General features: G+C 42.9%; 1 protein-coding gene across 1 annotated transcript in view; it reads right to left on the bottom strand.

The window, feature by feature from the left end:
* LOC143776553 (ankyrin repeat and KH domain-containing protein 1-like) overlaps nt 1-20271 on the bottom strand; it is a 196800-nt gene that overhangs the window by 19256 nt on the left and 157273 nt on the right. Inside the window, exons 22-26 of the mRNA XM_077266025.1 lie at nt 12735-12897; nt 12110-12205; nt 8036-8152; nt 6511-6673; nt 594-1041 (exon numbers count right to left, since the gene is read on the bottom strand). Coding sequence (XP_077122140.1) covers nt 594-1041; nt 6511-6673; nt 8036-8152; nt 12110-12205; nt 12735-12897 — 987 coding nt within the window. The remainder of the gene's footprint in view (nt 1-593; nt 1042-6510; nt 6674-8035; nt 8153-12109; nt 12206-12734; nt 12898-20271) is intronic.

The following is a 20271-nucleotide window of genomic DNA, read 5'->3' as shown; positions in this document are numbered from 1 at the left end:
TAGGTCCTGATTGCACAGGACAATACAGTCTTAGAACAGTCACCAATCAACTCTAAATAACCATAAACAGGAATTTTAGATGATCTAAAAAAGTGGTAAAATTCTTAGCTATGTGATCTTTCAAGTCAGAAGCAAATTGATGTGGCTTAGCAAGTTAAAGTGGTTTTCATCTTTACTAAAACTAGTCACAAAATGCCTATATATCTAAAATAAACCTAGCAGGTACTCCTTGTCCTGGCTGTCCACCACTGCTCTGATCTCTGTGTTATGGCTGCGGCGGTTGCGATGTCACGACTATAGCTTACAGCCAATCACTGAGCTCCGTGGCTCTGCCGATGCAGACGGCGGAGTTTCTAAGCTCAGTGGTGAAGTTGTGACATCCGGAGGGAGAGTACCTTCTGCGTTTAATTTTACATGTATAAAAGCATTTCGGGAATAGTTTTGTTACAGTGAATCGCCCCTGTATAAGCATTTATTTTGCCAAAAACCAATATAATGAATGTGGTAGTAAGGCCTTGTGTACATAGCCGAAATAGGCCATGAAAGCAGCAATTGCATTTTAAAAATGTAATGAAATAAAGAACAAACTTCACCTTAAAGAAATCTTAGCTGCTCCTACTTTGGGCTTTTCTTCCCACTTGTTGAGCAGTAATGAGCACTTTTTCACTCTAGGCGTGTTCATTTCACAGTTGTTAAGTTCTTGGCTTCCATTATGAGCTTGGACTTCACTGGTGCAATCATTAGGATCCAAGATGACAAAGTCACAGATAACCCCTCTAGAAGCTTCATCTTCATTTTCATCATCCATATCTTTATCAGATTTTTGCCGCACTTTAGACATAGGCTGGTCAGGGTCAATAAGCTGCATGTTTGAAGGGAGGTCCTTGATTTTGCTTTTTTTATTTTTCTGATTAGCGATTGGTGTTATTATTACATTGCTCCTTTTGCCAAACACATTTGTAAACGTAGTAGACGTTGCAGAGATGCCAATTGTAGTCATTGTCGTTGCACTTGGTGGCTCTAGGGGAACGTCATCTTCCTCTATAGTAAGAAAAATAAAGTGAGAGTAATAACTGAAAGTTGTGCAGCAGGGTTCTCTTCCTTCAGATCTGGCATGGACATGGAGACAGAACTGCCATATCAGGTGCCCAACACAGGCATATCATGCAGGAGTCCTAGCCTGATTTTTAGGACGCACAGTACTTGCTGAGCGGACAGTTACCTCAACAACCAGGGTGCCCAACGTGCAATTGGGTCGCTCTACTCCCTATGTCAGGCAAGCAGAAAGAAAACACCTGCCGACATATTTGAGCGATTATATTTTGGGCAAGATTACAATAATCCCAACTTGCTATAAAAATCACAGAATAAAGACAGACATTCTATTAAGTGTAGTAATTCACAAAATACCTACAAAACATTTGATAAACCCTACCACTAGCAAGCTCAGACAAACCTTATCTAATTGTTGGTGCCAAACAAACAGAATGGAGATATGAAACTTAAAATATCTGTTAACACAAAGAAAGCGTAAATCCTCGTTATCTTGGTTCAGCAGCGCACACCTCTGGGTGGGATAGCAGGGTGCTCTGTGAACTTGAAGATTGAGTGTGGACCAGTATCACAGTGGCACTGCTGGTCTGAAACGTCTGCTCTTGTTACAAGCAGAGGCAGCTTTATGTCTATAGCACAGTAATGGCACCATTCCGTGATCTGCAGTGCTTCTGAGCAGTACTTCTGAGCAGTACTTCCTTCCACGCTTTAAATGTACAGAGGATGAAGTGAACACTCCTAGAATGGGAGACCTAGGCAACCAGTAATACACAATGGAATATCCCTCTGCTCTTGAGAGGTAAATTGCACAATTGCTGGTTTTTACAAGCGCTTTGCAATTTTACCCATTTATCAAGGTGCGACAACCCCTTTAAAGAGAAACTTACACAATTTAAGCACAATTTATCTCACCCTTGATTAAGCGGTACGCGAAACGCGCGTCGGGGCTTTCTGTGATTGAGGACAAGCGGACTATATGGGTATGTGTTGGCTGCCGTATTAACTCTTTATGCACTTGCACCTTGCACTTTAGAAATGTGGCTATCTTTTTATGCATGTCACTACATGGATGGCTTTATATGCTAACATAATCCCAGTGCCTGAGATATTCTCTACCTCTATCCTATTTTTGTGCATCATACTTGGGTAAAAATCCTTTCCTCTTATTGTATCCTGTTATGAATTTTGTAATTATTATACTTTAATAAATTTTCTTCTCTTTGAGTGGTGTGTTATGATACTTTGTATCTATTGGGTTAGTGTAAGTTTCCACACCCCTTCTATGCTTCCTCTGGGATTTCCTTTCATGGTGGAGGAACCATTTTATTAGCATTGATAGGTTTGTAGACATTTTTGTATACTTAAGCAAAGTACCTGCCCAAATTGCTGCTGCTCCGATTCTTAAACTGCTCTTTGTTTTGTTGTGACCTCCTGTAACAGATATGCTCCCTGAAAATAAAGGTGCAAATTTTCGCTTTAACCAACTGGCATATACCACAGAATTTTTGAGGCACTCAGCTGTGTTTTGATTGGGAGTTGGCTTTAGGGGAAGAAGCAAGCCAGAGAAGTCCTGTGCTATATGCTCAGTTAAATAGAAAACTTACACCATTATTATACAGGGGGGGTTGTGGGTGGGTGAGGAGGCAGAACATTGGAACAGAGGGGCAAAGAAAAAAAATGGTTTCAGTAACAATAATCCAGTGAGGCCCTCTTTTTAGAGATCAATAAGTGTCTTAGTGAACGCAGCTCCTTACAGAGGCTTCAAGAGAACAGCTTGTGTAAAGGCTTGTTCACATGACTGATTTTCAGTCCGAGGAAAAAAAAAATAAAAATACAGCACTTTGAGAAGTGCTCTTGAATCAGGTAGTACAGATGAACATTTTTTTTCACAGACCAAATCTACCTGTGGGGAGTGGGGAAAAACTGCAGCCTGTAAACATGGATGAGGCTCACCCATTCCAATATATGGGTGCGTGAAAAAACAATTGGATGCCATACAGTATAGCATCTGATACTTATGGATAAATTGCAGTTCTGTGGCACAGGAAACCGTAAATGGTCTTGCGAATTATTAAAAGCACCACTCCAGCAGTGTTTTTTTTTTTTTCACCGCTGGAGTGATGCTTTAAATGCAAGTCCCCTGCCCCCCTGTCACATACTAACACTCCCCCGTTTTTGGCATCGCTCTGGTACCACATGGGCATCCTGTGAGCGCAGCTTCTAACTGGCAGGAAGGAAGTTACGTCACCGGCTCTCAATGCAAGTCTATGAGAGACAGAATGTGGCCAGAACGAGGCTCTCGGCCTTGTATTGTAAAGTGACCTCCGCACAGCACCATGAAACACTGGAGCAGCCAGCACGCCACTTTATGCAGGAAACAGATAGCAGAGGAGCAACGCTGGAAATCTATGAAGACACAGGGAAACTACATTTAGAACAACTCCAGCATTTTTTGTTTCATTATTACACCGCTGAAGTGATGCTGTAATAGTTGCTACTGTAAAAAACAGTACAAGGATGGCTAGTGAGAAAAATTACCCCACTTTTCTGGAATAAACTCTGAACAATTTTTTAGAAATCTGTGTGGATCTATCCTAATAGTGATTTTCTCAAGACTAAGTCAAGTTAGTATAACTTTAGTAGGGGTGGAGTGAGCATCACATTCAGTTACTGATATTTGGACCCAAGTCATATCATGATGAATACTCTGACACATTGGAAACTAGCTATTGTCCTTCATGCTTAGGATTTTAGAATTAAAAGGGCTGTCCAAGACACCTGCAGCCAATCATCAGCTGCTGATCAGCTGTAGCTCATGAGTATTGTGGCGGACATCTCGTCTGACAAATCTTATCAGCTGCAGCCTTCGTCATTTCATCAGAGCGGACGTGACCAGTTGGCAATAGCAGTGCCAACATCACTAGAAAGGTGCCACTGAGGAAGAGGAGTAGTTTTTTTTTCTATTTTAAATGGGGTCCTGAAGTGATTAAACAGAGATTGATCACCCATGCAAGATTCCCAAAAGATTGCATGGATGAAATTGTAAACATAGTTAGAGAAAGTTTCTGCTAAAGGTGGGCACACACAAACAAAACACACAGCACAATTTCAGCACAATTATTGGGAACAATTTAAGGGGAATCTGTTAGTAGGATCAACCATCATAAGTACCGTATTTTCTGGTGTATAAGACGACTGGGCGTATAAGACGACCCCCAACTTTTCCATATAAAATATGGAATTTGGGCTATGCCTGCTGTATAAGACTGGGGTCATCTTATACGCCCAGTCATCTTATACAGCGTGTGGTTCCCAGGGTCTGAAGGAGAGGAGACTCTCCTTCAGGCCCTGGGATCCATATTCATGTTAAAAATAAAGAATAAAAATAAAAAATATGTATATACTCACCCTTCCGAGAAGCCTGGCTCTCACCGGTGTAAGCGTCTGCCTCCGTTCCTAAGAATTGCACAGCATGAAGGACCCTCGATGACGTCACGGTCAGGTGACTGGCCTGTGATTGGTCCGTGACCGCTCATGTGACCAGTCACCTGACCGTGATGTCATCGAAGGTCCTTCACGCTCTGCAATTCTTAGGAACGGAGGCAGACGCTTACACCGGTGAGAGCCAGGCTTCTCGGAGGGGTGAGTATATACATATTTTTTATTTTTATTCTTTATTTTTAACATGAATATGGATCCCAGGGCCTGAAGGAGAGTCTCCTCTCCTTCAGACCCTGGGAACATCCAGGATCGCTCCCTGCACACGCCGTACCCGGCGTATAAGACGACCCCCGACTTTTGGGACAATTTTTAGGGGTTAAAAAGCCATCTTATACGCCGGAAAATACGGTAGTCTATATGGACACATACAAGTGTGTCTCACAAAATTAAAATATCAAAAAGTTAATTGATTTCAGTTCTTCAATACAAAAAGTGAAACTCATTATATAGAGTCATTACAGAGTGATCTATTACAAGTGTTTATTTGTTAATGTTGATGATTATGGCTTACAGCCAATGAAAACCCAAACGTTATCTCAGTAAATTAAAATCACTTTTCAAGCTGGTGTTATGAAGTATTCTAACATCTAAAATGTTGGCCTACTGAAAAGTATATTCAGTAAATGCACTCAATACTTGGTGGTTGCTCCTTTTGCATCAATGCGGCACGGCATGGCATAGAGGTGATCAGCCTGTGGCACTGCTGAGGTGTTATGGAAGCTCGTCTGCATTGTTGGGTCTGGTGTCTCCCATCTTCCTCTTGACAATACCCCATAAATTCTCTATGGCGTTAAGGTCAGGTGAGTTTGCTGGCCAATCAAGCACAGTTATACTGTTGTTTTTAAAACATGTATTGGTACTTTTGGCAGTGTGGATAGGTGCCAAGTCCTGCTGGAGAATTAAATTTCCAACTTTTGTCGGGAGAGGGAAGCATGAAGTGCTCTAAATTTTCCTTTTAGACAGTAGCGCTGACTTTGCTCTTGATAAAATACAATGAACCCAGCAGATGACATGGCTCCCCAAACCATCACCGATTGTGGAAACTTCACACTAGACCTCAAGCAGCTTGGATTGTGGCCTCTCCACTTTTCCTCCAGACTCTGGGACCTTGATTTCCAAATGAAATGCAAAATTTCATCTGAAAACACCTTGGAGCACTGAGCAACAGTCCAGTTATTTTTCTCCTTGGCCCAGTAAGAGGCTTCTGGCGTTGTCTATTGGTCATCAGTGGCTTGACACAAGGAATGCGACACTTGTAGCCCATGTCCTGAATATATGTGTGTGGTGGTCTTGAAGCAATTACTTCAGCAGCAGTCCACTCCTTGTGAATCTCCCCCAAATTTTTGAATGGCCTATTCTTAATCCTTTCAACGCTGCGGTTATCCTGGTTGCTTGTGCACCTTTTTCTACCACACGTTTTCCTTCCACTCAACTTTCCATTAATATGCTTGGATACAGCACTCGGTGAACAGCCAGCTTCTTTAGCAATGACCTTTTGTGGTTTACCCTTCTTGTGGAGTGTGTCAACGACTGCCTTCTGGACATCTGTCAAGTCAGCAGTCTTCCCCATGATTGTGGAGCCGACTGAAAAAGACTAAGGGACCTTTTTAAACTCTTAGGAAGCCTTTACAGGTGTTTTTTGTTAATCATTCTAATTTACAGAGATAATGACTTGGGTTTTCATTGGCTGTAAGCCATAATCATCAACATTAACAAATAAAGAATTGAAATAGATCGCTCTGTTTGTAATGACTACATATGAGTTTCACTTTTTGCATTAAAGAAGTGAAATAAATTAACTTTTTCATGATATTCTAATTTTGTGAGAAGCACGGTATGTCATAGGAAGACGAATAAAAGGATACCTCGATTTCTGCAATCTGATACCTTATTCCAGAGAAATCCATTCAACTCTCCTGCAAACACTATAAATACCAACTCCTAAGAAAACCTTACCCTCACCACTCTGGGCATCTTCAGCACCTAGCTCACATGTCTCTGAAAGTTTACAGTCATCATCTTCAAGTTTCTTTTTTTGCTCTTCCTTCTTTTTTTTCCTTTTCTCTTTTCGTTTCTCTCTTTTAGCAGCAAGAGCTTGTTTGCGGCTTTCTTCTCTTGACTTATTTTGAAACAAGACAAAAAAAAATCTTAATGTTGTAAACTTAATTATTTGGATATATTACATTATATAATGACATTGATTTATGTAAATAACTATTTAAATGGTCATTTCCCTCATCGATCCCACATACTAGTTCATTTTCTGGGTTGATTGCCTGTAGAAGTTCTTCCATGCCCCGACTACTCTAGCAGCATAGGTCTATTTCCTTTCCTTTTCCAGGCTCAGCAGAAATTTCTGCACTCACTCTGGGGCTGCAGACTGCTGAATCGTGATAGTTTGCAATGCACATATAGCCAGCACTTCCCTGTTATCGCCAGTGGAGTGGGTGGTCACATGGCTACTAGATTCTCATCCGCACCACTCAATACTGCTACAGCAGCCACGACTCGACACTCTGCTGTCACACAGGGTCTTACGATTTCTGTGCGTTTAATCTATAGCGTTATTAGTAGAAGTCAGAATCTGGCAGATTGCTTTCCAGTCCAGTGGATGAAATGACCTGTTTAAACAAATTTTCAATTTTCTTTATGTAGTTTCCAAGATCATTTTAAGGGAGTAGTGGAGATTTGGGAATACAATGGGAGTAGTGATTAAAAAGCAGCAGGATAGCAGCAGTAGTAGAGCAACTGTTGTCATATGACATGGTCGCATATGCCCCACAGCACTCCCCTGATAAGTATTAACAAAACGCGTCGGGTGTACAGGGGAGAGTGTCCACCATTCCATACCTTTAGGAAGGATGAGTCTTGAGTGAGGTTTATCGCCTTCTGCTTTTGGTGAGACATTTCCATATCTCTTTCTATGAAGAATCATGAATGTAGCCTCAATATGGTAACTATATATGGTGGTCAAAGGACTTCAGACACCACTCACCATAGGCCACACTAGCAGTATGTATGTCTAACAACATTAAGTAAAATCTTTGTTACTAGGACATAATACATACTAATGTGCAAATATATCTGTCTTTCTATACATGTCAGACAGAAATTGATTTTTTTTTCTTCTGTTAATATGATCCGATTTGGTACTATAAAACATATATAGGTACTCTTGCACATAATGTGGTAAAAAAAAAAACTAAACAAAAAAAACCTGATGCTTTCTGAGACACCCCGACCCGCCTCCGATTTCTATACAGTCGTGGGTGTTTATATATTCCTGTAAGAGAGGTATTGTGTGTAGATTATACCAGTGGTCAGGAGTATTTATGTAGCAACTAGGCAGACTAGCCTCCATGTACACCACATGATGTGTTGTTCTTGCACCCTGCACTTTGGTTTTGTGAAGTAAGATTTTAGTAGCAGCAGTAGTGTATTCTACAGTCTTGTACCATCTGCATCAGTTGTGATCTGTTACCTTTTCCAGGTCAAGCTCCTTCAAGAGAATGCTGGCATTTTTATTTGCCTCTGCAGCTTGCTGGTCTTTTGCTTTAACTATTGTTTCCATGCACTGATGACATTTCTTCAAAAGATCCTGGAATATACAAGAATCAGACTTAATGTACATTAAACATAGAAAAACTAATCAATATATGAAGGACCTTGTGTGTTATGGTGTGTGCAAGCTCCATGCCATATATACACCTAGTAAATTCACTGCAATCCTCCGAGGTGATAACATCTCATGTAATGTAATCCATAGCTCCCCTTAATGAGAGGAATCCGCCAAGTACATTTGGGATGAACTCAGATGCCATTTGTGAGTGTGGCCTATAAGACATAGTGAAGTGGTGGACTTGCATGGCTGATAACGTGCGACAGATCTTCAATGCTGCCTACTTCACTCCCTGTACAAGACTGGCATTTTGGAATTTAGGACAGCCAACACCACCCCACAGATTCTTCATCACACACTCCGTACACCCACATCACCTACTGGCGTGTCAGGACCAAGGCAGGTAGCAGTGAAGGCCTTGCGACAGGCGTGGCCGAACTCACACCCCATCTTCCCCAATCTTTAATCTGAACTCTGCACAGCCTGATCAAGCCCTACACTGCGAGAGCTCGTGTTCCCCTCTGACATCATGGAGAGACGTCTGCCTCCACGCGTGCTGATGCTGACCTGGCCAAGCACCAGGAAGAGACTTTCTCTACTTGATCTTCAAGAGCCTACAGTATTTGTTGCAGATCACGGGCGCAGTTGGTAAACAGCCCTTGCTAGCTTGTTGCCTATTGAGCTTGCCTGACTGCTTGGGCTGCTGTTCTGTAACCTGGAAGGTCTATTCCAACCGAAACTGCATCCGGCCCAAGTATATACATACTGTGCTCTGCTGGCATCTAGAGACACTGCTCAGTTACTGGACTTTGGATATTTCATATCTCAAGGCAGGCTAATATTTTAGTACTATTAATGGGTCTGCAGTTTAACACATGTCAATTTTCCCTGAATGAGTCATAAGTCACTGCAAGATTATGTTTCCACGGTCAGTAATTGGCAGCGCTTATGGATGCAGCACATGTCCGGTCTGTCTAAAGCGCTGCCGACTTTTGTACACGCGGTGATTCCACATGTGTTCACTGAACCATGTGGAATCACTGCGCCCTATAACATTGGACTGTGATATTTATCTTGTGGAGACGGAGCGTCTCCGCAAGATATATTGACATGCTGCGGTCTGGAAGGACGCGCCACATGTGCGTATACGCAGGGAAGCCGGATTCGTCCGTGCAGGCATAGTGGAGATGGGATTTCATAAAATCCCATCCACTATGCTGTAACACCTGGCTGCTGCAGATGTACGCAGTGTCCAACCAGCAACGTTTACAGACTGTGGAAACATACCACAAAAGTTCCTTGCAGGGAGAGGAGCAGAGAAGCTGTGTCATGAGTTGGAGAGGGAAATGAATCATGCAGGGAAGAGACACTTTGTTTCTACATAGAGCAGAGAATAGAGAATAATTAACTGGGGGAAAGAAAATGAGAAACTGTAAGTACACAGTGCTACATAATATAGAATATGATGACTGCAGTATATTAAGAGGATAGAAACTTTGATGGGAGGAGTGCTTAATTAACCGTTGACCTACGGCTTTTTGTTGTGCAAAAAAATGACAGCTTGAAAAATCAGAACACCCAGAGCATATCGCCTCCCCTCATCAGATCACCTTCCCACTGCATCCCCAGGTGTCTTCCATAGCTGTAGCAGCAAGCATCTCCCGATGACGACTGAGCCTCCTGTCGACCCAGAACTTCTGCAAGTGTCCAGTGTTGACAGCCTTCTGAATCTTCCTAATCAAACTGCTGCCGATCGCTTTGGTTTTTCTTGAGACAGTCATATCTGGTGACGACTTTCTCAGAACAGAAGCACTCAGCCAAAGGAGCGGTGCTGTATACTGGAGAGCCGGCCAAGATGGCTGTCGGCTGAACAATCGACCGAAGCTTCATTCCGCCAACAGCCCTCTAATGTGTGTGGCCAGCTTCTTAAGGCCTGGTTTTCGATCTCCGTTAACATAAATGTCACATGTCTGATATAGGTTGTATTGTTATAAAAACTATTTTACTACCCATTAACCCACTTATTTACAACAGGACTTCATTATCTCTTAATGAGCATATCTTCTTTCTGTGGTGCTCTGCCTACATATTCATCTGTATGGCTCACTGATCCCTCACTGACCTGATCCCTATTTTACATAAGTATATATTGTTTTGAAAGAGAAAAAAAAATTCATTCCTCATGCCGGCGGCGGCACCTGCGCTGGAGCATGATCGGATCTATAATATGCATATTTTTATTTTATTTAGTCAAATTTCTTTAGGAAAAAAAAACCCAAAAAACAATCTCCCTCAAAATGGTGCCAGCCGCTCCTGAGCAGTAGCACAATTAGAGACGCAATAGATGCTACTGTGTCGGCGCCATTTTGCTAGATGGAAAAAAAAGGCGCCGGCGCCTAAATGATGAATGGAATTTAAAAGAAAAAAAGAAAAAAAAAAACATACAGTATGTAAACTAGGCGGCAGGTGACTGAGGGATCAGTGACCTGTCAGAAACCATACCGATGTATACCTAGAGCACCACATGGAGACCCCCCTCCACCACACAGGCTGACTTGGAGCACAAGCATGTCATTAACTCAAAACTGAAAATAAAGGTTAAACAACAACCACAAGACGGATTTCATCACCCAGGTATCATTGTAATCAGTATAATGGCGCCGACCTGACACTGTCTGTAGTTTACTGTGCACAATCCTGCTGACCGGTTCCCTAACAAGATGGGATACTCTTGCCTTGTTTATCTCTATGTGGAATGGAAAAGATCTATACCTGATATACTGCACAATCACAGTAGGATTTGTGTACAGAGCACAGACCCAAATCAGAAAGTTTATTATAAAACCTGGATTTTAAAGAGTACAATATATGTAATTCCACGATAAGGAAACAAAAGATTTAGCGATATCTTGAGAGTAACAACGAAGGCCAGGCCAAGTGTGGCAAATGGACAACTTCTCACTAGATGTTGCAGGATGAAGCCCATTTGATCTCTTTGTATTAAAGCACTAAAGGAACGAGTTGTCCGTTAGCTAAGATTTTCGCCAAGAGCTTAATATCAATTTTCGTTGGCAGAATTATTTACATCTATTTGGTTTGGGCACCATGATTCTGAGCTGGTGTATAGAATGAGTTCAGAAAGAAATCAGACTTGATATCATTAGAGATTAGGGAGACTAGATGTGGCCTGAGGGTGGGGCAAAAAAATTAATTGGAAGGGGTTAGATATCATCTGTGTTATGCTAAAACTAGGAGTGCTCACAAACCTGTAAAGCATTCCATTTACCTCTGCCCAACCCCAGCATACCGAGGTGAGAAAACGTATTCACATGAATGGCATACTACCAAATAGAAACCCTATGGCTGTAGGTAATATAACAGCAGTGGTCCACTCTGTACATCGCTTATATCCAGCAGATACTGAAGAGGACATGAGCGTGGGACCCCCAACAAACTCCTACACATAGGTCACCAATATGTGAGTCAGTAAGCATGTCCTTTATTCGTTTGATAGGTTTGGTCGCAACTTGAAGCTAAAAAGGTTGTAGAGTACAGAAGTTGAGGCATGGGAGCTCAAATTATAGGGTGGGGGGATCCTGCAGTTCTTGGTGCTGCAGTCAATCCTTCTAATGCAATACGGTGCATTCAAAACCACATTTATTTTTTCTCTTTGACAAAGGGGGTGGACACTATTTGTAATTTATTCCCTGGCATTTTTACAAGAGCTCATCTTTGTGTACCATTAATTTCTGTTACCATGATGTAACCTACTAAATGAAGTTGCTACTGCCATACAGTCCCTTTATAACAGTGTTACTTTAATCTGTTTCATATACGTGTATTAAAAAGAATGACATGATATCCTAAAAATGAACATCAGAAAACTTAATGTATTTGTACAGTTCCTACAGCCCAATGGATCACAGAAATACTCACCTTATCAGTTATTGTTGCAATGTATCGCATGCATTCAATATCAGATGGAAACTGATTCACTTCCTTTACCAAGAACTGTACAACTTTTAGATGGCCCTTTAAAAATAGAAGAAAAAGAAACAACATCTGTAAATCTAAAAAAAAAATAAAAAAATAAACTCCAATCTATCAAATCTTTTACAATCTTTCAATGAGCATCCCAACTTGGAAACCACTCAAGAGCCCATTTGTCAAACCTTATCACAGGCTGTGGGTGGGTTTGATGGCCCTACCCTCCAGCTCACTGACGTCTTGTATGGTTGTGCTTCTAGGTCACAGAAGAGCTGTGAAGGAACGCAGCATGGTTACAAGCACTGACAAGGTAGTCCTTCCTCCCCGATCCTTCACAGCTTTCATGTGGCACCTTATGGTTCATTCTCCTGCACTTCTTCCACGCTTCTTGACATGTCACATACAAGCTGTGAGGGTTTTATTTGGTAGATAAAATGTTAGCAAAGCCTTGAAATTAAAAAAATATCCCTCTGGTTGCAAATAAGGGGAAAAAAGAAAAATTTCAAATCAACATTTTGTGATGCTCACTTTAAACACATGCTTAAATTCTCAAAAGTAAGAATAAATGCTTTACCTTACGAAATGCTGACATTAAAGGAGTTATTTTACGATTATCAGCAGCATCAACATCTGCACCAGCATGAACAAGGAGTTGAACTATGTCAAAATGGCCTCCATTAGCTGCAAGCCAAGTAGGCGTGTTCCCTTTCTTATTTCTCACATCAATATGTGCACCTCTAAAAATAAAGAAAATGAAAAAATTAGGCATACTATATTTGGCAAAGCAAAAAACAAAAACAAAAAAACTGATGAAACACCTTAAATGCATATGTTCAAAGTGCCGTAATCATGTGCAGATAGCGCATAACTTTACGGTGGAGGTAGGGGCGGGTAGGACCAAGAATCAGAACCAACCAGTCTACAGACTGTACCTGGCAGTACACCTATTGGAGGGACTGAGAAAGTTATGTGAATACCGATTGTGTCTACAGTAAGATGCCCAGGTCATGATGCAACAGAGCGGCCACAAGTCAGAATTTCATCCAAACTGCATTAAGCTCTGCCACTCTTTGGGTAAGTTCACACAGGGCGTCTTTGCTGCTTTTTTTCTGCATCAAAACCTGATCATCTTGGCAGGAAAGAAGCTGCATCAAAAACGCAGGTTTAGGTGCGTTTTTTGGTGCGTTTTTTTCTCTCTTTGTCCAGGCTAATGGATTTTCAGCAGCAAAAACGCAGCAAATAATGATCCCTGCGTTTTTTTCAACACCCATTCAAGTCAATGGGTGAAAAAAAGCAGCAAAAACGCTGAAAGAAGTGACATGCTCTACGTCAAAAAAACGCAGCAACGCACAAAATACTGATCAAACAAAAAACCAATGTGTGTGCATGAGATTTCTGAAATCTCATAGGCTTTGCTGGTACTGTAAAAAGCAGCTGAAAATTAGCATAAAAAAAGCAGCAAAAACGTCCTGTGTGAACTTACCCTTTCACTGAAAATATTCCTTTTCAGAACAAGAAGTCTCATTTTGTAATCACCACATCAATTGTGGCAACAGCTACTTGAAGAACTTGTGATGGAATTCTGCTATTTCTAGAGACTTCTTTCGGTATTTTGTATGCAGGATTTTATACCCCAAACTAATGGCACGTATATAAAGCTGCTTTAAGGCTTATTAAATCCTTACCTTTTTTGGTGAAATACAAACTACGGTATACATTTCTCAAAGAGAAAAACATAAGCTGTAAGTGCAGTGGGTGGGCATTACACTCCCAGCTCTCCTGCGTCTCCCTATTCCCTGCCCACCTCCTGTCTATATGACTTACAGGTCAGTCATGTTTCAGCGATCTGTTAGACAGGAGGCAGGCAGTAAGCTGGGATAAGCCAGAGAGGCAGTAAGCTGGTCGCGTTACGCCGCTCACTGCCCATACAATGATAAGTTCACAATTACTACTATGGATTTCTCTAAAACCGCAAAAAGGATTTCTCCATAGAATGGTAAGGATTTATTCAGCCTTAGTGAGCCTTTATATGCACGCCATTAGTTCATCAAGGCGCTATTGTCACAATTGATGTGGTTATCACAAAACAAGAAGACTGTGTGTAGCAGAGCGTGTGCATAATGTGCATGCTGTAAAGCTATACATGTACAATACACATGCAGCAGAGAAACTAACAATAGTACTACTATCAAGCGCTCACGGATCCAATTGGTAAGACTCATCTGTAGTCAAGTCCTTATATTTTATACGGTTTCTGCCTCTATGTAGATCTTTGTAGGTTTCCATATTTTGTAACCTTTAAGCACTGTACTTTTTGCATATAAAAAAAGAAAATATAATAGGTTTGTTCCTTGCTGCTCTAAAAGTACCCACACACCTTGAAGAGGGAGAGAATAGCTTGGCTGTTACTCTGAGGCCATGTGCACACGTTCAGGATTTTTAGCGTTTTTTTCGCGTTTTTTCGCTATAAAAACGTGATAAAAACGCGAAAAAAACGCTAACATATGCCTCCTATTATTTACAAGGTATTCCGCATTTTTTGTGCAAATGTTGCGATTTTTTCCGCGAAAAAATCGCATAGCGGAAAAAAAAGCAACATGTTCATTAAAAATGCGGAATTGCGGGGATTCCGCACACCTAGGGGTCCATTGATCTGCTTACTTCCCGCACGGGGCTGTGCACACCATGCGGGAAGTAAGCAGATTATGTGCGGTTGGTACCCAGGGTGGAGGAGAGGAAACTCTCCTCCACGCACTGGGCACCATATAAGTGGTCAAAAAATAAGAAATAAAATAAAAAACAGTCCTATACTCACCCTCGATGTCCAGCGCAGTGTTCCCGCCTCTGTGCTGCACGCTGGCTGGTTCCTGTAGCTGGTGTGCGGAGAAGGACCTTGCCGAATGACGTCACTGTCCTGTGATTGGTCGAGACCGCTCACGTGACCGTGACGTCATGGAAGGCCCTGCGCGCACACATCAGCTATAGGAATGGACGCCGGTGAGGAGATCTGATGTCTGCGGGTGAGTATAAGCATTTTTTTTATTTTTTTTATTATTTTTAAACGTTCTATCTTTTACTATAGATGCTGCAAAAGCAGCATCTATAGTAACAAGTTGGTCACACTTGTCAAACAGTATGTTTGACAAGTGTGACCAACTTGTCAGTCAGTTTTCCAAGCGATGCTACAGATCGCTTGGAAAACTTTAGCATTCTGCAAGCTAATTACGCTTGCAGAATGTTAAAAAAACGCAAAAAAAACGGAAAAAAAACGCAAAAAAAAAAATGCGGATTTCTTGCAGAAAATTTCCGGTTTTCTTCAGGAAATTTCTGCAAGAAATCCTGAACGTGTGCACATACCCTGAAACCCAGAGTGCAAGAAACCTGGAAAGAGAGAGGCGAGCGCTCCCAAGTGTGATACCACTAGCAATGTGTGAGCGGGGAAGGGGAGTATATGCGCCCACGTATAGGTGTTGTGCAGCAGGCAAAACACGGACAAGCATGAGAGCTCAAACTCACAAATGCTGTGGCTACTTCCTGTGGCAGTCAGGACTCAGGAGAGTTTTGCATAGGAATAAAAAAGCACGGTCTCTGAGCGCTTCCAGTAAAGCAGACAGCACTCACCTGGACCACATTTTGTATTCCTTTGTAAGAGTGCAAGTAAAGTACTTATCAGGTGCTCGGGATAGCTGGGTTGCACGTGTGCTACGCAGGGCAGACAACTCGCTGGCAGTCAAAATGGCGACTGGGGGCAACGAAAAGTGTGGTGTGGATATGAGAACTGGCTGTAGAGTATACCGACCGCTCACCGTCAGCCTGTTGTGATAGTCGAGTGGACGATTGAGAGTGGGAGTCTTTCTTTACAGTAGAATTCGAGGCACGAGTGTCATAAGCGAGTGATGTTGGTGACAAATTTGTGGAGGTGGGAGTGCAGATTCAGGACATACCTAAGTGAAAATGGAAGCTGAACAGTTGGAAAGGGATTTTAAATGACTTCTTCTGAAGGCTCTTTGGAAGTTATTGTGGTGATATAATTTTAATAAAAATGAACAAACCATCTTAACCCCTTCACAACATGCTAGAAGTGCATTCCTGAAATGGCAGGGAGTATGACCCCACAATTGCAATGCTTAGCGGACGTCAGCTATACATCATAGTTGAAACCCTACAGTAATGACCACAAGTGGTCCTAGCAGTGATAGCGGGCGTTTAACCCCTCTGTCAATAGTAACAGCAAAATCAATTGGCTTGCAGAGAGGAGGCTCCCTCTGATCGGCACAACGCGATTGTTATCACGTAGTGCCGATGGTCTCTATGGTTAGCCCAGGCCGAACAATGGCTGAGTGGGTTACAGTAAGCTCCTGCTGAGAGCAGGAACTGACATGCCCCCTGCCTGTGTGTGATTCACTGATCTAATACCCAGCAATGCAAAAGCACTGCAGAGAACAAGAACAACAATCAGGGCAGAGAAAGTTTGTCCTATTCTGGGACAAGGTAATTTCCAGGAATCCATCCTGACAGCACCATTGGAGGACGTACTTCTTACCGGATCTAGTAGTGCTGTCAGGATGGATTCCTGGAAATACAATTACCGGTATGTCTAATTACCGTTTTCCAGTTCACCACCTGACAGCACCATTGGAGGAATACCAAAGAATGGTAAACTAGGGTGGGACTACTGCATGTAATACTTTTCTACCAAAAGCTAACTGATCTGATGAGACATCTAATTTATAATGTCTGGCAAAGGTAGAAAGACTGGTCCAAGTCGCCGCCCTACAAATTTGCTCTGCTGAGGCTCCCCCCTTCTCTGCCCATGATGTAGAGATAGCTCGAGTTGAATGGGCTTTAAGAATATCCGAGGGGATCTTTCCCTTGCTCTGTATATGCTAGGTTTATCATGGTTTTGATCCACCTAGCAATGGTTGATTTTGCCGCCTTACAACCTCTATTTGGACTCCCGTACTGTATGAACAAGTTAGTGTCCCGTCTCCAACCTTCCGTCCCCCCAGGTATTTTAGAACAGTCTCCCTAACGTCAAGGTTATGGTAGACCCCTTCCTTTGTGTTTCTAGGGTGTTGGCAGAATGAGGGCAGGATTATCTCCTGATTTATATTTGTTGAGGACACTACCTTGGGGAGGAAGGCTGGGTTAAAGCTGGAGTCACACTAAACGACTTACCAACGATCACGACCAGCGATAAGACCTGGCCGTGATCGTTGGTAAGTCGTTGTGTGGTCGCTGGGGAGCTGTCACACAGACAGCTCTCTCCAGCGACCAGGGGAACGACTTCGGCATCGTTGAAACTGTCTTCAACGATGCCGAAGTCGCCCTGCAGCACCCGGGTAACCAGGGTAAACATCAGGTTACTAAGTGCAGGGCCGCGCTTAGTAACCCGATATTTACCCTGGTTACCATTGTAAAAGTAAAAAAAAAAAAAAACACTACATACTCACATTCTGATGTCTGTCACGTCCCCCGCCAGTGTCCACCGGCGTGCACTGAATGTGTCAGCGCCGGCAGTAACAGCGGTGACATCACCGCTGTGCTCTGCTTTACGCCCGGCGCTGACAGTCAGTGCAGGGAAGCTCTTGGCAGCAGCGCGTGCATTAGCAGTGCTCCTGCCGAAAGCAGTTTTAACCCTGTGGACGCCGGGGGACGTGACAGACATCAGAATGTGAGTATGTACTGTTTTTTTTTTTTAACTTTTACAATGGTAACCAGGGTAAATATCGGGTTACTAAGCGCGGCCCTGCGCTTAGTAACCCGATTTTTACCCTGGTTACAAGTGAACACATTGCTGGATCGGTGTCACACACGCCGATCCAGCGATGACAGCGGGTGATCAGCGACCAAAAAATGGTCCTGATCATTCCCCAACGACCAACGATCTCCCAGCAGGGGCATGATCGTTGGTCGCTGTCACACATAATGAGATCGTTAGCAGGATCGTTGCTACGTCACCAAAAGCGTGACGTTGCAACGATATCGTTAACGATATCGTTATGTGTGACTCAGCCTTAAGTCTTAATTCTGTTGTCAAAGATGTGAAGATATGGATCCTGAGTGGATAGAGCCTGCATCTCCCCCAATCTTTTAGCTGACGTGATGGCAATCAGGAAGGCGGTTTTAAAGGAGAGATTGGCTATGCTCATATCTTCTGATAACAAGTACAGGGTTTTACACAGGGCAATAAGGACCAAGTTTAGGTCCCAAGGAAGAGATGATTTTCTTACAAGTGGTCTCATTCTTTGTGTGGCCCTAGAAAATCTTGCTATCCAAGGATGGGAGGCTAGTGACATATCAAAAAAGACACCAAGCGCTGCAATCTGTACTTTTAAAGTACTAGGCCAGAGGCCCTTCTCAAAACCGAGTTGCAGGAAGTCGAGGATTCTGGGAATGTCGGGTTTTGTATCCACAGGAACCTCTCCCAGAAAGGAACAATAACGCTTCCAGATTTTGAGGTCACCTGCTTTCTTCTTGCCTGGAGTGTGGTAATGACATCCTCTAACAGGCCTCTGGATCTTAGGGTTCGCCGTTCAGGATCCAAGCAGATAGTTGTAGAGAGTCTGGGTCTTTGTGGAACACCGGCCCCTGTAGTAGAAGGTCTTGCCTGTTCGGTAGTAAGACTGGTCTCTCTGTTGACATTCTGGATAGTAGAGATAACCAGCTCCTTTTTGGCCAAAAAGGAACCACCAGGATTACGGTTGCTCTCTCGTCTCGTATCTTCGGTATCAGAGGAAGAGGTGGAAATGCGTACAGGAGACCTACTCCCCAATACTGAGACAAGACGTCTACTCCTGTGGCTCCATCTAGAGGATTGAGAGAGAAAAATGCTCTGATCTTTGCATTTGACCTAGTGGCAAAAAGATCCACCTGAGGCGTTCACCACTGCTGGCACAGACTGCAGAATATTTATGGGTTTAATTCCCATTCTCCGGGATGTATAAGCGTTCTGCTCAAGAAGTCTGCTACCTGATTTTTGGCGCCTTCCAGGTGAACTGCCGAGATGGATATGACAGATTTCTCCGCCCATCTGAAGATCTGGTCGCTAAGTATTGCAGCGGTGGATGTTTCGGACCTCCTTGGTGTCTTAGAAATGCCATTGCTGTCACATTGTCGGACAGTATTCTTACATGCCTGTCTCTGACCTGTGACTGGGCGTGGTAGAGCACCTTCCAGATCGCATACAGCTCCCTGAAATTTGACGACCTTGCGGCAATCTGAGGACTCCATTCTCCCTGGTAGTATGTCCTTTCTATATGTCCGCCCCATCCGAATTGACTGGCGTCTTTGGTAACAGTGACACAGGGATCGAGGACCCATGGAACCCCCACTTTTAGGTTGTTCGGTGTGGTCCACCAGGTTAGGGATTTCTTTCCTGACGGAGAAACAATCATCTTCTTGTCCAGAGAGTCCCGTCTCCTGTTCCAAGATTTAAAAATCTCTTTCTGTAACCCTCGCGAGTGGAATTGGCTCCATTTCACACAGGGTATACATGCCGTCATTAGGCCCAGAATCCTCATTGCCTCTCTTATGGAGGGGGTACTCCTTCTGAATTGGTGTATGTGCCTGATCAAGGCCTTCTGTCTGTCTTCTGGTGAAAAAGAAGTTCTGGCGTTGGAGTCTAATATGACCCCGAAAAATGTCATTCTGGAATTTGGGACCAGGCATGATTTTTTCCAATTCACAATCCACCCCAGGTTCTGTAGAATGGAGAGTGTGAAGCTGCAGTCTATCATGAGAAGTTTCTCCGACCTCGCCATTATCAGAAAGTCGTCCAGATATGGCACTATGGCAATATTCTGGTTCCTTAGATAGGCTACTACCTCTGACATTAGTTTGGTAAATAAATATTCTGGGTGCTGAAGCAAGGCCGAAGGGGAGACATCTGAACTGGAAGGGATACATTACTCCTTTGTTCATCAGGGCGAATCTCAGAAAGTTTTGGTAGGAAGCGTGTATTAGGACATGGTAGTATGCATTGCTTAGATCTAAGGTGCACATCACCATGTCTTTGTCTATGAGAGGCGTTGTGGATCTTATAGATTCCATCCTGAATCTTTTGTATCTGACCCACCTGTTCAAGGGTTTTAAATTTATGATCGTTTGGG

The sequence above is a fragment of the Ranitomeya variabilis genome, chromosome 5 (assembly GCF_051348905.1).
Source record: "Ranitomeya variabilis isolate aRanVar5 chromosome 5, aRanVar5.hap1, whole genome shotgun sequence".
Classification (NCBI taxonomy): domain Eukaryota; kingdom Metazoa; phylum Chordata; class Amphibia; order Anura; family Dendrobatidae; genus Ranitomeya; species Ranitomeya variabilis.
The sequence above is the reverse complement of the archived record's forward strand: the minus strand, read 5'-3'. Positions and strand labels throughout refer to the sequence as shown.